Source organism: Ursus americanus, chromosome 12, assembly GCF_024610735.1.
Source record: "Ursus americanus isolate L20-20 chromosome 12, mUrsAme1.1.p, whole genome shotgun sequence".
Lineage (NCBI taxonomy): Eukaryota > Metazoa > Chordata > Mammalia > Carnivora > Ursidae > Ursus > Ursus americanus.
This window is the reverse complement of record NC_142138.1, coordinates 43,293,240-43,311,109: the sequence shown is the minus strand read 5'-3', so window position 1 is coordinate 43,311,109 and position 17,870 is coordinate 43,293,240. Positions and strand designations below refer to the sequence as shown.

General features: G+C 42.9%; 1 protein-coding gene across 2 annotated transcripts in view; it reads left to right on the top strand.

Moving 5' to 3' along the window:
* The window catches only part of TGFBR3 (transforming growth factor beta receptor 3), a 191,393-nt gene extending 182,033 nt beyond the window's left edge, over window positions 1–9,360 (top strand). For both annotated transcript variants that reach the window (XM_087866102.1, XM_045801799.2), the window contains exon 17: window positions 7,993–9,360. In XM_087866102.1, coding sequence (XP_087722228.1) covers window positions 7,993–8,111 — 119 coding nt within the window. In that variant the 3' untranslated portion in view covers window positions 8,112–9,360. The remainder of the gene's footprint in view (window positions 1–7,992) is intronic.
* The last annotated feature ends 8,510 nt before the right edge of the window (window positions 9,361–17,870 follow it).

The window sequence follows — 17,870 nt, the reverse complement described above, 5'->3', positions numbered from 1 at the left end:
AAGTGTGTATACAAACACAGACTCAGTGCATTCAGTTTGCACAGTAATCTAAGCTGTGGAACTCAGACCTTATATGGCATAATTTGGGGGTTCAAGCAGCATCTGCCTCTGTGTCAAAAACAATCCTTAATTTAGACAGATTCTCTTTGATTACGCTTTCTGTTCCATCTGAACACAGAGCGCAAAACCAAGTCACATGTTTGAACTGGGGAGATCTACGTACATACCTGGAATGTGTGTTAGTCTAAGGAAGCCGGGTCCCTGCTTTTTCATATCATAGCTTTGGGCACCATCAGGGATACTTCCTGAAGGCTATATTAACCCTGTCTGGAACACTCCACTCCTAAAACTTACATTCTCTACTGAGATGGTGCAAAGAGGAGGAACAGTTGGAATGGAAATGGTGCTGGAAAGGAACCGCGGAAGCCCTACGAGTTCAAAAGTCCCAAACCTGTAGTCCGTGAAAGTTTTTTTGAGGCGACAGGCAAAGTATTTTTTAGAAAACCTTTTTAGCCTTATGCACAGTAGTACAGGCACGTGGTTGAAAGCCTGAAATAGTTCACAGGACTTGTGAAGAGCATGAGTCCCTGCCCCCCAACTCCCTTTTCTTGCTCCTCAGAGCACCATTTTTGACTCTTAGCTGATTATTTTGGACATTAATCCACATATTGAAATAATAGAAGTATAATATTGCTACTTCTTAACTTATCAGTTTTAGGCCTTTTCTGTCCATCTCCTACAATGGAAAATGACAATTTAGTTCTTTTTTGTCCCTGTGCCCCAATTATATATATTCATGCCCCCATCCCTACCACCCTCCGAATAGAAATATACTGAAATTTGGGGGTAGATCAATATTTACTGTTCACGTTACTATGACTACCTAAATGCTAATCACAATTTAGCTATATTAATATAATATTGTTCCCTTTTGCATGATTTTTTTTTTTTTTTGAGAGAGAGAGAGAACATGCAAGTGGGGTCTGGGGGGCGGTGTGCAAAGGGAGAGAGGGGATTCCAAGCAGACTCCATGCCCAGTGTGGAGTCCGATGTGGGGCTTGATCTCACGACCCTGAGACCATGACCTGAGCCAAAACCATGAGTTAGACGCTTAACTGACTGAGCCAGCCAGGCGCCCCATTCCTGCATGACTTTTAATTTTCCCTAGAATTAATGATTATCTCCCCCCCCACACACACACACACACATTAGCTTAGTTTTCTGTACACTTCTCACTAATTCATCTGTTGACTCTGCCAGTGGACTCAGTTTCCTCTTAACACATTCAGACAACAGATCTTGTACTGATTCATTTCCTTCACTAAATCTTTCCTGGAGCCTTCTTACCTGTTCTGTCTGAACTGGTTGCTCTCTCTGTTTGGACACTGCTGTTATCTTACATTCTTTCACCGCTGTTCTGGGGGTTCCCTGCGCTTTGGAGTTTTGAATGGCCTGTTTCATCTATCCCATGTCTTCCTCTTCCTTTGTTGAAAGGGTACATAAGAAGTAAATGTTTGTCATACCTTGCATATCTGAAAATATCCTCAGTTTATACAAACACATGGTAGATAGTTTGGCAGAGTATAGAATTTTAGGTCATAAATAATTTTCCTTCAGAATTTAGAAGCACTTCTCAGTGACCTTTAGCTCTGAAGATTACTTTTAGGAAATTCAAAGCCATTCAGATTCCTGGCCTGTTTGTTGTTGTTGTTTGGTTTGGTTGGGTTGGGTTTTTTCTGGAAGAAATTTTACAACAGTCTTGATTTAGGTGTATTTTCATACTTTATGCCAGACATTAACTGAGTCCTTTCAGTTTAGAAACTCATATCCTTGAGCATTAAGATTTTTAGAATTACTTTTTTCTCCTATTTTTTGTATTCTCTCATTCTAGAAATCATTTTAGAATGAAACCTCTTGGGGCAACTGGGTGGCTCAGTCAGTTAAGCATCCTACTCTTGATTTTGGCTTAAGTCATGATCTCAGGGTTGTGAGATTCTCTCCCTCTGCCCCGCCCCAAAAGAACCTTTTGAATGATCCCCTAATTTTCCTTTCTTTTTCTGTTTTCTACTTTTTCCCTTAATTTCTAAGAGATTTCTTCATCTTTATCTTTTAGTTTCCTACTGAATTTTTAAATACTATATTCAAATCTTTAAATTCCAAAACATTTTTCCTATGAATTAAAAATATATATCTGTTTTTATCTCATGGGTGTAATATCTCTCTGAGAATACTAATAGAGGATTATTTAAGAATGAGTAGGTTCTGAGCTCGTGGGTGGGACATATTGATTGAGAACTTCCCTTAAGGTGATCTGGCTGGGCCTTTTATCGAAGAACTCCCAATAACACATCTAGGTCACTCACCCATTTCTTCACCAGCTTCCAATATTTTACTGCTATTGTCTCCATTCCTGGGTTGTTTTGTTTTGTTTTTTTCCTCCTTCTTTCTTGTAGGTTTATGCCTTTTAGTTTTGGTGAGATTTTCTTCCAGGCCTGTGTGTAGGTTGCAGTTTTGTACCAGTTAATGTCTCAGCCTCTTGATATCCTAATTGTAATTATTTCAGTAGCTCACCCCGTAAGAAGAGTGAACTAGACTACTTTTAGTTTAGACAAGTTTTCAGTTGCTGTTTATCAGTTTCTAAAATTGTCCCTCCCTATTCTCCAAGCTAGAAGACTTTCCTTTTGCAAACAAATCCATGCAGGAGGATGGGTTAGATGTTGTCATCATTTATCTTTACTTTATGTAACTTGCCTTGTGGCCCCTGAACAGAATGTACTCAAAGTCTGATGATAATAAGAGGAAGGGAAAAGGAAGGGGGTGCTAGGGGGAGGCCACTCTCCACATGTATCTGTACAGCCCTTGGACTCGAAGCTCTAGTTTAAGTGCTAGTCTTGTTACCTGAGCCGGGGGTATTAACCATGTTTCCTTTTAGTAAACATAGACCTGATCTCTTATTGGCAGTAAGAACACTTAAGTAACAATGCATGTGAAGAGTCTCCTGAACTCCCAAGTCCTACAAAAATGTAAGATACTGGGGGCGCCTGGGTGATTCAGTCGTTAAGCGTCTGCCTTTGGCTCAGGGCGTGATCCTGGCGTTCAAGGATCGAGCCCCACGTCAGGCTCCTCTGCTGGGAGCCTGCTTCTTCCTCTCCCGCTCCCCCTGCTTGTGTTCCCTCTCTCACTGGCTGCTTCTGTCAAGTGAATAAATAAAATCTTTAAAAAAAAAAAAAAAAAAGTAAGATACTGAAGGCTTCTCAGATGTGTAGGCAGAAAAAAACTAAGAGTGGAAGAAACGCTGCATTTCACAGAGCAAAATAAAATGCTGAGGTCTCGAATTGGGTGTGCCTTTCCCAGTCCCTCAGGCTTCTATTCAGCAATCCTCAGTTGACCATATTATGTGTTCTTAAAGCAGAAGTCAAGCACATCCTTAGGTTTACCTGAGTCAGGTAAGAGCTTTTAATGAGGAGCATCTGTGGGGGCTTCCTATGTTTCTAGAAGTCTGAAGTTTCTTCAGGCTCCCAAGGTTAGTCCAGGTGAAGAGAGAAGCAACAACACAGATGTGACTAAAGTAGAGGGCAAGAGACTAAGTCCCAGGGATCAGAAAGATACAAGCGGGAACCCTGGTGTGACTGTAAAGACAGCAGGATCCACTCTTTGCACCCCCCACGTGCGCAGGTGAAGTTAAAGTAAGATAGCCACAGGGGCGCCGGGCCGGCTCAGTAGGGTAGGCCACTCTTGATCTCAGGGTCATAAGTGAGAGCCACACGTTGGGTATAGAGACTCCTTAAAAATAAAAATCTTAAAAAAAAAATAAGATAACCACAGAAAACCAAAATGCAGGTGCAGATAGGTTGGCCATACCACAGTGATAGAGAAAGAAAGCGATAGGCAGAGCATTTTGAAAGGTTTTAAGTTCCTGCTTTCTGGGGGGCGCCTGGGTGGCTCAGTCGGTTAAGTGTCTGCCTTCAGCTCAGGTCATGATCCTAGGGTCCTGGGATCAAGCAGGGAGCCTGCTTCTCCCTTTCCTCCTGCTTGTGCTCTCTCTCTGTCAAAATAGTAAATAAAATCTTAAAAATAAATTCATTCATTCCTGCCTTGAAATATTGTCCCCTTTCCTCATAAATTACAACCACATCAAATTTACCCCTCCTGCTGAGTTTGTCTGCAGAAGGAATGTCTTTTAGCTCAGAGAGTAGGGAGGGACAATTTTTAAAAATGATAAATAGTGATTGAAAATTTCTGTAAACTAAAGGTAGTCTAGTTCACTCTCCTTATAGGAGTAAGCTTGTGAAATAATTACAATTAGATATCAAGAGATTGGGACATTGGCTGGTACATAATCGCAGCCAACACATAGGCCTAGCAGACAGTATGTTTTTCTTTCCAGCATTGAGTATATCGTTTTCAGTCCAGTGCTTAAGTATCTTCCAAGAAAGAGATTCCATAAATTCCCCTTATAACTAACCAATCCCTATAATCAGCAAGTTCTTTTCTCTGTGACCTAAATCCCTATTGCTACCATTTAAACTCATTTCCTCATGTTCTGCCCTCAAGAGAGATAAAGAACAGCTGTCTGCTCTTCTTTATAATAATCCTCTTTGGGTGATATTTGCAAACATTCTCCTTTGGGCTAAATGTTTGAGATTCCTCTCACCTTTCTTTAAAATTCTTCTGTTGTTTCCCCATCGAGCCTCTTCTGTTATTCACATCTTTCTGTGATAAAGTTTCTTCCCCCACGACCTGCCATGCTGAAAGATGCAGAGATAAGAATCCAGTTGTGAAGCAGACCGCCTAAGAGATGGCAGGAAGTCAGATCTGGACAACTCCATGCCAAGCTAAAGAAATAAAACAGATTATCCCTTAAGAAATATATTTTTCTATTTCTGAAAACATCTCTGGCAATAGCTCAGCTCAGCCACAGGCGAATATGTGAGCTGGGTCAAATTAGTTCGAACACACCCTCCTCCAAATGCCTCCTCCCCTACTATCCTTCCTCCCCACATCTCTCTTCCTCAGTGGGGTGTGAAATTTTAGGAGCAAAGTGTGAAGACTGAACACATTTCTTTTGATGACCAACTATGATGTTTACGAGCAGCAAAGATCCTTCCTTGGGCTCCTTACATCTGCTCAGTGGGACTCCTCTGCTTAGTTCTGTGGTCCTCGCTGCCCATCTTCTCCAGAAGTAGGGTGGTTGTGTTTGTCACCCGAGGGATGTGTTAGAGAGAGTCAGTGCTCCAAGTAATGAGGGGTCACCGTGATAGAGAGCAGAAAACCAAAAGGCCCAGCCCAGAAAACCCAGGGGAACTCCGTTGGCTTTTTAAGCAGAAGCATCTACACATTAAACTTTGTTTCTCATGGTGACTTTTTCTGTAGCACCACCTCCATCTGACAACGAAAAACTTTTGTCTGATTTTTAACTTGGTTATATTGAGAAATCTGATGTCTTACATGTGAAAAGAGCCACCACGGTTGAAGAAGGTATTTTCTGTATTTCTGGGCAGATTCTCAGATAAAGATTCTCCTTGGCTTGGCATATTATTGCCTCAAAGTCAGTAGATCTCTAAATTTTTTCCCCTGAAGTATAGTTGACGCACCATGTTACGTTAGTTCCAGGTGTCGACGTAGCGATTCCGGGTCTATGCGTTCTGCAGCGTTCACCGCAAGTGTAGCTACCATCAGTCAGCGTATGATGCTGTTTCGAAGTCCGTAGATTATTAGGTTAAGTTGACTTGTCCACCATGGCGAAATGCATCCCGCAGTCTTGAGAATAGGGGGCTTCTTTGTTCTGAGTTTTCATTTTGGACAGTGTTTTGCATTAGCACAAGAGTTTCCAAAACCGGAAGTTGAAAGACCTTTTTAATGGGCACTGATTAAAATAAACTGGCATGGCAACAGATTGTATTTGGCAAATAGACATCAGAAAGCAAATATTCAGACTTCCTGGGCAGGGAGTAGTACTGGCACTTTTCCTGCCTCTGAATAGTCAAGCACATGTCCAGTTCTGGATGAGACACTTGTTCATTGTGGATAAACGAGCAAGGCGGTCTTGCTTCAGCTGCTATCAGGCTGCACAAATGAAGGCCAGGTGAGCCAAAAAGGGGGGGTGAAGTGTTGATTCCTCCTGCTTTTCTGGTGTAGCCTCTATTTAAATGGGGAAAAGATGTTTTTAAAATGTGCTTCACGCACGGCCACAGGAGTCCTTCTAATTGATAACATAAGGACCCAGCTGGGCGTGGATCAACATGTGGGTTTAAGGGAGCTCAGCTTTTAAAATATATCACGAGTTGTTCAGGTCTCTGGAGGCTTTGAGGTTTTTTTGTTTCGGGGTTTTTGTTTTGGTTTGGTTTTTGACATCAGAATAGCTAAGAGATTTGATTGCCTTCTAGAAATAAGCTCCCACTCTGGGGAAAGTGAATTTCTGGCAGAAAAGTCACTGTCATTGAGGCAAACTTCCCCATCTTTAATTACATACATCCATGCAGGCTAGAGGGCAATGCTGGGGAGGGTCCAGAATATAGATTGCCTAACACACACACACACACCCCACACACACGCACGCAGAACCAAGAAGAGTGAAAGTACAGTTTCTCTGCCTCTGAGGCATATTGACCCCCTATCCCCTCTCCATCCCACCAATCCCAGAAGAAGAGTTAATCAGAGGAAATCCAGCATGGGCCAAATAATGCAGCGAGCATATAAATGCTCTGAGGTTGATGCAAACGTGTGTGTTGTAGTTGTGTGGCTTGTGAAATGGGCGGCAGGGAAAGCTGTGACCAGACGCAAGGGCACGAGCTACGTTTCGCAGAGCTGTTTTTTTGGCAGAGTCTTTTGAGGGGCCCCAGCAAGGGAATGGAAGTAACGGGCTAATAAGATCCTGTCCTTGAAGGGTAGAGCCTTCGCTCTGTGAGTTTTGTTTTAATGAAGCGGCCAGAGGGTTGCTTATCTCTCTGGCTGATAGCTGTGTGTTTCAGCGGGACAGGAAAGACGAGGCTCATTCATAAACAGACCTGGCCGTCTGGGGCTTCCCACGTAGGAGGAGGGGCCGGAGACCGTGGAGTAGAAGTTTATTAAGTTTCTGCTGTGACTTCTCAGAGAACAGGCAGTGTTTTTCACTGGAGCGTTGATCACTTTTCCCTACGCAGAGCCATGTTTTGAGGGCTGCCCTGAGACCATTTGCGTTGAAGAAAAGACTTTGCTCTAGGGCCTTGCGCAGTGCTAAATGCAAACCATGTGTGTGACCCAGGGGTCCCTCCTGCAAAGCACTGCACATTTGGCACAAGGAAGGGGCTTCGTTAAAGTGCAGTGGGATGTGTCAGGAAAAGTGGGATGCTTCGTGTGTTAGGAGATGTTCTCGCTGCACCCCCAGTGAGCTGCAGGACGGAGGGGATTGTTCCCTTGTGCGATCAGCTCGGCTCCTTCCCGAAAGGTTTTTCTGGGAGCAGGCTTGCCCTAAGCCCCATTTCTTGGGTGGGCTGTGTGCTTGCGGCACAGTTCTCTCTGCTGTTGCTCCAGCCAAATCGAGGCTCACCACCCCCATGTTGAACAAGTAGATTCAGAAGAAGGCCCCCAGGCGGCCAGGCCTCTCTTGCTGCAGGGTAAAGGTCTCAGCCTGCAAACGCCACAGTATCTCCATGAGAGAGGCGGTGTTAGGAGTTCGGGGCTGGGCTGTTGGGGCACACGGTGCGGATGGTGGTGCTTGCTTCAAAGCTGCCAGACACCGAAATCCTGAGGATTCAGTGTCCTCTGTCAGGGTCTTGGTCACTAAAACTGCCTGTCAGCTTGAAAAACGTCCTCTTCTCGCTGTGCAAGAGGCTTTAAAAACAAAAAGGAAACACCAACACACCAAACAGCTCTCTACGTAAGGCCTGGTGTGCTCGCTTCGCCCAGGGCGAGAGAGACAGCAGACAAAACGGCAGACGGGGAAACGTTCTGGTCAGGGATGCGCACACGTAACACGCGTCTTTCTTTGTCCCTTGTCGTCCTTCACCGCAGGGGAGACAGCAGGAAGGCAGCAAGTGCCCACCTCCCCGCCGGCCTCGGAAAACAGCAGTGCAGCCCACAGCATCGGCAGCACGCAGAGCACGCCCTGCTCCAGCAGCAGCGCGGCCTAGCCGGGCGGCCGGCCCCAGGCCCCGCGGACTTGGAAGGCTCCGTCGCCGTGCCCTTGTAAAGAGAGAGTGCGTTTCGATATAAAGACCACCTGTTGTAGTCATCCCCCACCCAGGGCGAATACCCATGTGACCCCTGGGCTTCCGTAACACACTAGAACGCGCGAGAAAGCCCAGGTGGCGGCCTTCTCCACCAGCCCCGCTCAGGCTTGGGGGTTTTCAATGTGAAACACATGCCAGTTTTCAAAATGCTGCTTTGTCCAGGTAAGACTATCCGTAAATTGGGGCCCTGAGATTTACCCTGACGCAAGGAGTTGGTAAGAGGATAACAAGCAGACAGTAGGACCAGTGAGGAGATGTGCCCAAAGATTCTTGTGTAACTGAACCGAGATGTAAGACAAAAGGAGTGCTTTAGGATTTTCTAAGTGTGTTCCTCCGCGTCTAATTTGCACCTTCTGGACGCACACTTCTCACTTTGCTGTCACACCCTCTGGGGGCTGATGTTGTCAGCTTGACGGGTGCTGCCCTCGGGGACTGCATCCTGACACCCATCACAGCAACATTCCTTTCTGGTGCCCTGGGCCAAAACCAGCGCTGATAAGCTCATCAGTTCCCCCCTCTCCCGCACTCACACACCGACTGCAAAAATGTCTTAATGCAAATGTTGTATTTCTTCATAAGCCTATAGAAATTGAAAGTGGCCAAAATCTGGAACTGCAGATTTGTGCCCATTTATGACCTTGTGTTCTGAAAAACTAGTGTATAAATGGGGGCAAATTGAGTTTTAAAGTAGAAGAGGAATTTGCACAGCAATGTATATGCAAGTACAGGTATGGACTGTGTCAGCTGGCACATTCGCTTTCTCAGTTAGAAAATTCATTCCCCTTTTTAAAATGTTCTGTGCCTCCGAGTTGGAACTTACTCTTAAATGTATTTGGGAGAATTCGTGTTTCCACTCAAAACCCGTCAGCCTTTTTAATAGACCCTTTTGTAAGAGGCGAAGCTCTTGTTCGTGCACACGGCAGATCCTGTCAGATTCCAGCTCGTTATCTGAACAGTGTCACCGAGTCTGCCAAGAAAGTGCTGAGATCTGGAAAAGGGCGCTCACTTGGACTGCTTTCGTTCTCTTGCCTTAAATATTTTCCAAACTCAAAAAGGATTTGAGGTGGATTTCATTAAAATGAAATAATATGATGCCACTTTGCAGCTAAAATAAGCTCAACTGATACCTCTGTGTTAAAAAAAAAAAGAATGCCAGAGGAAGACGTCCATGCCAATTCAGTAGTATTACTACTGAGGATAGCTTCATTGCAAGTAAATATTCACCATTTTCCAGAATTCTCCCGAAAGTGACTCAGAATCCTACAAACAGGAAAGGCTAGATTCTACTCCAAAATATTCATAAATCTCACCGCCCTTAGAGTAAGGAAGTCGTGCCTAGTTCTCTGAAGGGAACCCTAAGTGGAAAAGGTTGATGACACCCAAGACCTGGAGGCGGTGTCTGTAAGGCACACAGTAGGTGGAGATACCGAGAGTCATAGATACGATACTGATAGACCATACTAGTCACAGATGGACAGACAGACCCCCCAGTCATAGAGTAGTACTCTGGTTTGAGAAGTGTAGAGACTCAATCTGGACAATATGAACCAAAACAGACTACTTGAGAGCTAAGACTTCCAGGCTATCTACATTGACCTCTTGAAAATTTTGCAGATTTCCACATACAAATGAAGATATGAGATGAGAGCATTTATTTCCTTCAGTTAACTTTTTAACACAAGGGTATCAGAATGGAGGACTTAGATGACGCTACCTGTGTTTGAAAATAATGCGCTTTGCCTAACCTTCAGCAGAATGTATTGTTTAGCATATTCTATGTATAAAAAGTTTAAAGATGTCTTCAAAGAAGACTAGAGTCTTTAAGTCACTTATAGCTATATTTTACTACAAAAATTTGTGTATAAAGATATATTTAAGTGTTTTCGATAAATTTAAATTACTCCATATGAAATGTTTAATTTCAGTTACTGTGAATTCTTTTGATCAGTTCTTTGCTGTTTAAAAAACCCTTTCCATCCTATTAAAAAAGAAAATTAGCTATTAAGAGATATTAAAAGATCCACATCTTCAGATGGACAGGGTTAAAACCTTTTGTGATTATATTTTAATGTATATTTTTGAGAGAGATGCTACATTGCCATTGATTTTATAAATAACTTAATTTACAGGTTTATGGATGCAAACCAAAAGATTTTAAAAGAAAGAAGGAAAAAAATCACTTTTTATTTGTTTGGGTCTTACGGTCAGAAGTATTGTTCAGATCAAGAAATCCGTGTTGACAAACCTGATCCTATGTTAATCGGAGAGTGAATGTCATTATGTATCTCAGAAATGTCTCTAAAAAATGTTTCTAAAGAAAGCGTTATCTCCCTAGCTTCTTATTACAACATTTCCAATCGCTTCATACTTCACAGTTTCAATACAAAATACAAGCTATACTTCATAACAAGTTCTGCAAGTTTCTTTATAACTGTTGTTATAATCCAGTTAAATGCTTCTGTCCACAAAGTCTTTCGTTACTTCTGCAGGCTACACCCTAATTCACAGAGGCCATTTGGTTTCGTTTGTTGTTCAAGCTAAAGCTATTGTTGAAATGCTCTAAACTCCCAAGACAGAGTGTCTACGTAATACCCTCTAGCTTTTCACCATGTGTTTACCAGCAACTGCTCTGTATTTTAGGAGTCAGAGACATCTTCTGTCTGTTTCTATAGCATTTTCTACACAAACAAACGAAAATGGTCTTTTCCTTGTCTGTAATAAGATTGTAAACCCATTTTCTGTGTGTGTTCTGTAGTGGGCATGATTGTGGGTGTGTGGGGGTGCGCACACACGTGCCAGCCTTTTCGTACTGTAACTACCTCATGGTGTGAGTGATACTTGTACTGCCGGCTGTGTTAACAGAGCACATTTTGTTGGGTGGCTTGTGTGTGCGTGTGTGTGACCTTTTTCCTGTTTGTTTTATCTGGGGGTTGTTCATGAAACTGACAGATGTTTTTCTAAAAAGGACTATTATCAGTTTCCAAATACAATACTTCTCTCTTCTGGTTTTTCCTGAGTGAGCCTGATTTTGTTGCTGTTTTTCATTATCAGGGTAAAAAGAGTACCCTTAAAATCCCTGTGGCCAGTTTGAACACCCCTGCTGTATTCTTTTCTCTGTTCAATGTGTTGGCAGTTTTACGACCATGCTTAGATGTATAGTTTTGATAACCACAGTTTTAAGTCCTTTATCTGTGCATAATAAAAAAGATATATATCTATTCATTAATGCTTGTCTTGTTTGGTCATCATTAAATTCTACCCTCAGGATGATGTAACTTTTTCCTTGTGACTTTCTCCTAACTTGATCGTCTGTTCCAACCGTGTTGGTGAGGAGTCGGGAGTGAAGAGGCTAAGAGGAAACCCTAACTCAGTAGAGCAGAGGGACAGAATGGATAGACCAGAAGAAATGTATGGCAGGAGCTGTCACTGTTCTCGGAAAATGTGGTGGGAGACCCAGAAGTGGGTGTCAGCCCCTGCATCCGTTCCTGGCTTTTCTGTCAACCTCCTAGAAGCAAGGAACAGAAAGTAATAGTATTTGGATCTCCACATACCCCAGTGCTGCTTCCAGCCTTCTCTCTGGACTTGGATGACCACCACCTTTTAACTGCCCCAGCCAGAAATCTGGAAATTTAACTCGACTCCTCTTTGGCTTCCCACCACCAAATTAATAAGTCCAAGTTATTCAACCTCTGGAATATCTCTTTCTCCAAACCACCTACTTATTTCTACTCTTGCTGCTGTTACCCAGAATCCAAGGCTCATTATCTCTTAAAATGAATGACTACAACTGCCTAACTAGTATGCTGACTTCCAGATTTGCCACGCCCCCCACTAATTCTTTCTCCACTATGCAACCAAAAGAATTGAAAAAAGGCTCAAATCATATCTCTTTCCAACTTAAAGCCTTTAAGCAAGTTACTACGTGCTGATGTGCTATTGGGGGTCCTGTTGAGGGAACAGAAACCACACTGTATATTCCAATACAAGGAAATTAACATCATGGATTGGTTAAGCAAGTGCCCAGTGGCTGAAAAGGCAAAAAGGGGAAACTGAGGTAATACAGAATTAATTAACACCCAAGGAGAAATCACCTTCTTGGGGCTGAAGATTGTCGGAACTTGCAGTTGGTAGGGGTCTGCTGAGTTCCAGCACCAGGAGGGAAAGGGTAGATTGGACACTGGGAGACCAAAGCTTAGTAGGTAGCATAAATGATTTCCTGGAAAAACTCATTTGCCAAAACCAAGAAGCAACAGAAAGTCAGAAATACATAGAGTCATTAAGAAAATCATTGGTTTAGGGGTGCCTCGGTGGCTCAGTTGGTTAAGCAGCTGACTCCTGATTTCAGCTCAAGTCATGATCCTAGGGTCCTGGGATCAAGGCCCACATCTCACTCTGCACTCAGCAGGGAGTCTCCTCCCTCTGCCTTTGCCCCTCCTCCCCGCCCCCCCCCCCCCCCCCCCGCTGCCTCTAAAATAAATAAATAAATCTTTAAAAAGAAAAGGAAGAAAATCAGTGGTTTAGAATCTACTCACAACAAGAAGCAAAATTTAAAAAAAAACAAAACACTGCCAAACTCTCGTGGTTTTACAGGTAAGTTCTACCAAGTTAGTCAAAGAATCGGTAATACCAGATCATGGTAATTCTTTTATTTGGGGGATGACAGGTCAAAGGGAATGAGTTTTTTAATATCCATACCTATTACCACATTACTTTCTTTAACAATTGTAGCAAGTCACACTGCCACAGTGTCCCCATCAGCGCTGGGCGTGCTGAAACAGCTCGGACTCGGTCAGACTGCCTGGGTTTGAATCTTGCCTCTGCCATTGCTAGTTGAGCCACATCCTCGATTTAAGAGAAATCTGTTTCTTATCGTTGTCACGAATATTAAATGCTATAAATCCAGATAAAGAGTTCAGTGTATACTAATTAATATCATCTACTCTTATTGTTACCAGCATTGCATGTTTTGAATTTTGCCAATCTGATAGTTGAAAAATTATGTCACATTATTTGAATTTGTATTCTCCCATTGCCAGTGAGTTTTTTTGTTTTTTTTTAAGTGAGTTCTACACCCGACATGGTGCTAGGCCTTAAAACCCCTAGATAAGAGTCTCATGCTCTACCCGCTAAGCAGCCAGGCCCCCCACTGCAAGTGAGTTTTACATTGTTACCATGTCATTATTAGTCTTTCCCGGGTCCTTCTGTACATTAACATGTCCTTTGCCCATGTTTCTACTGAGCTGTATTTTCCGTAATAATTCCTATATTAGTGATACGATATGTCACACGTCATATATGACAAATATGTTTCTAATCCGTGATGGTCTTTCCATTCATTCTGCTTATGATGAATATTGCCAAAATAAAATGTTTAATTTTATGTAGTTGAATATTTCTGTCTTTTCCTCTTGGCTTCTGGGTTTCCTGTCTTAAGTTTTAACTCAAGATATATGCTAATACTTGTATTAATTTATTTTTAAAATTTAGATCTTTATCCCGTATTATTGTGATGGTATGAGGATAGGGGTCTATTTTTGTTTTCTTCCAGATGGTTACTCACTTCTCCCAGAAGCATTAAAAAGTTCATTTTTTTCCCATTGGATTAAGATTTTGAAAAAGAATGGTGAGAGTGATCTGGCCTTAGCAGATATTAATATTTAGTGTAAAATCTTTATAATAAAAACAGAATGGTAGTGGCATAGGAAGAGTTAAACAGATTACTGAGACAGATAAATCAGGAATAGACCTAATTCATTGGGACCTTAACATATGACAACTAGTCATAGTTTTCATTACAGTTTTAAAGGATTCCATGACCCATAATAAGACATATAGGTTGTCTGATTTTCACTGTTTTTACTGTTTTTTAAACATCTGATTTTCTCCTGTTATTTAAAAACATCTAGGGAAAAAAGTGTCAGCCTGCCTGGCTGGCTCAATCGGTAGAGCATGCGACTCTTGACTTCAAGCCCCACATTGGGCATAGAGGTTAGTTCTTAAAAAAAAAAAAAAAAGGAAGGTGCCTGTGTGGCTCAGTTGGTTAAGGGTGCAACCCTTGATTTTGGCTCAGGCCATAATCTCTGGCTTGTGGGATTGAGCCCTGCACTGGGCTCCACGTTCAGTGGGGAGTCTGCTTGAGATTCTCTCTCTCCCTCTAGCCCTTCCCCCATTCACACACACACTGTCTCTCTCTCAAAAAAAAAAAGAAGTCTGAGAAAAAGCTTTAACTGGGTCTACCTCAAACTTTTCATGGTTCAACACAGCTGAGCTGTGGGTGATGCTGCTCTGGAGGGTCTGGAGGGCAGAGCATCCAGCCAAAGAGATTGTTCTCAGGATCTCAGAATTTTCTTCGTAGGGCTCTACTTGTTTGGGACCTGTCACCCTCTCCTTCTTTCCTGTTCCTCCCTTTTGGAATGGGAATTATTGGGGAGGGAGGACAAATAAATTTCCCTCTACCTTTCTGAGTTCTTAGCTGCGGCCCTGTAATAAAAGACATACACACCAGAGGGAAACAAACACATTCATTAACATGTACCTCATCTATACATGGGAGGATCCAGCAAAAAAGAGGAGGTGGCTCTAGAATTCAGCATTAAATATCATATTAAAAGGGAAAGGGGAGGGAAGATAATAGGCCTCTTAGGGGAGAGTAAAGGGCTTTTATGGAAGATGAACAGGCCCTTGGAAGAATAGATGGGAGGTATGATAGTTTGTGACAAAGTTGGGTGTGGTGTCAATTTCTAGTCTCTCTCTCCCATGATGAATCACTCTTCCCTGATTGATAAAATTCCCAGAGAGAGTACTACGATAATCAAGTTCCTTTTGGAAGGTCTGCCTTTAACCAGATAAGAGGGAGTTCAGAAAAAGTCCCTTCCTGCATGTGCTGCTTTTCAAGTACCTCCAGCTCAAAATAATCAATGTCCCAAAGTGGCATATTATGGGGTGGCTTGTCCTGAACTCTAACAGTCATATTCTGGGTGGCATATTCTGCTACCTTCAGAATGTCTACCCTATGCCTGTCCTACCATTGTACTTGGGAAGCACAGGACTTGTCTGGTTTCACAGGTTCTCAGCTGGAGAGGAATTTTGGCTTGGGATGAATCATTCCTACCTCCATTCTCATTCATATATGATTTAGATGATAATTAGATGAGACTTTGGACTTTAGAGTTGATGCCGGAATGAGTTAGAACTTTGAGGGCTGTTGAGATGGAACGGCCATATCTGGCATGTGAAAAGGACATGGATTTGGGGGGCCAGGGGTGGAATATTATGGACTGGATCTTTGTCTCCTTCTGTATGTTCATATGTTGAAAACCTCACCTCCAGCATGATGCTATTTGGAGATGGGCTTTTGGCGGGTAACTAGGTCATGAGGATGGAGCTCTTATAATGCCATTAGTGCCCTTATAAGAAGAGACAGGAGAGAGCTTGCTTCCTCTCCCCCTCATGTGAGGAGGTAATGTGAAGACAGACATCTACAAGCCAGGAAGTGGGCTCTCACCAGATACTAGCTCTGCCAGCACCTTGATCTTGAACCTCCAGCCTCCAGTAACTGATAGAAATGTTGTGTAAGCCACCCAGTCTGTGGTATTTGCTATGGCAGCCCGAGCTGACTAAAACAGAAATTGATTTCTGTTACTCCTCCTTTTCCTCCCCCCCATAAAGGCCTATAGAAAAATTAATATTAGCTAGCTAATCAAACAGCATTTATAAAGTGTTGGTTTCTTCCAGCCACTTGTGAATGTTATAATAATTCTGTAAAGTGAAGAAATATTACCAGACAGCATTTTCAAGACAAATGCAAACATCTTTTTTGTTTCAAAGCAAGCCAAACCTATCTAGCATTGTTCTTCCCTAACACAATGTGTTTAAAAATGGGCAAGTGGCTGGTTTAAATTTTGTAGATGTCGTTGATGATCTAAAAGTTTGAGGTTTGGCATACTGGCTGCATCTGTGTCTAAATTTCCATCTCAACTTTTTCAGAGGAACTGAACACTGCCCTTTATGTAGATTTAATTTCACACTTAAAATCAAGGTCATATGATATCACCTCTCTTTCCATAAAATGTCATAGCTTAAATTGATTTTTAATGACCTCCAATTACTGCCTCTGAGATTTCATTAAAAAAAAAAAAACTTTCAAGGTAGATCCACGTGACTGAAATGAATTCTATCTTAAAAAGAAATGAGGGTCGGGAGTATGCACACACGCGCACGCACACGCACGCACGCGCACACACACTACACACATGCTTACATCTCAGCTATTTTCTGCTTTCTTTTTTATGAACATGTCGTCAGTATTCTCTAGCCCCAGAACATGATTCTTTTATAGGCTAAGCGCACCATCTGCACAAGAAGGGTGGGCAAGCACAACAAGAATTTCTCAGCTTTAAAACTCAACTTGGTTCCTTCCACTTGACGGATCAAAGATCCAGAGCTGAAAGTCTTCTAAGTGATTTGGGTGGAGCAGCTTATGCTGGTCTGTTACTCATCCCGGTTCATAAACTGCCTATGACATAGTTCCTGCAAAGAACACAGTGCACTCGACAAGAGTGTTGAAATAATGCTGAATTTCAAAAGGAGAAAAACACATGGAATTTGTTTGGTGAAGGGGAAGGGTAGAAAGAGAGAAGACTGCATTATTGGTATTAAAACCCAAGCAGATAATAGCAATCTCCCCCAAAAGTGGAAACCAGAGCTTCAAGTAATTTCTTCATCGGAAACACAAACTTCTAGGGTCACTGCTCTTGATGTAAGATAAGTACAAGCACCTGTCGAGGAGTCTTTCCGCAGGGCAGTCTAGTTATCAAATCTTAAGTGGAGAGGAGAGGTGAAAACGAAATCTTCGACGCCTACCAATTAGCCTTAAAAGTAGAAGCATCTGCTGGAACGTCCAACATGGAGCCCGGGGAAATCCATTGTTCTTCGCCATCCCACTACTGTTCCAAGAGAAGGTAAATCTGCCATTGTGAGCAAATGGCAAAAACTACAAATCTTTAACCTAGCCAGGCAGTCCCCATTTTGCCTGCTAGGTTTTTCCCTTTCGGCATATTCCCAATGCCAATGCGTGTGATAGGAGCTCTTTAGTTACTGCAAGGAAACAGAGGAAGTGTAGGAAGCAGTTAGGAGAAGTATGTCATGGAAATAGGATTTGGTTTCAAGTCATGTCATGCCCTTGGGTCTGAGCTGAGCTGCGGTGGAGAAAAACGGAAGCGACTCTTAGGAGAGAGATCCGCCTGCCCCCTGCCCAGCGCCCCTTTCCTAACCGTCTGCAGTGACCTCTCCCCGTGTTAACATCAACTTGTATTGTAAGGTCTTTCATGGCTCTGCTGGTACACACCCTTCTCTGTAGAACCTTTGGAACAGCCCCATCTCTGAGTTTCTTCAACCTCTTTCTGAGCTCTGGTAGCACCATTGCGCGCTCCACTGCTCGTGGCACGAACTTATTTTCCCACCCCTCTCGGGCGATCTATCGCCAAGTGCTGTTGACTTCACTTCCAAAATAAATTCTGCTGCCCTCCGTCTGCCCCTCAGTCTAGTCTAACTCATCCCGACCTCTCACCTAGACCACTCCTCACCCCCCACTCCTCTCACAGACCTCTGCGTCCCTCTTGTCACACTACAGTTTGTTCCCCATGTGGCTGCCGGAGCCCA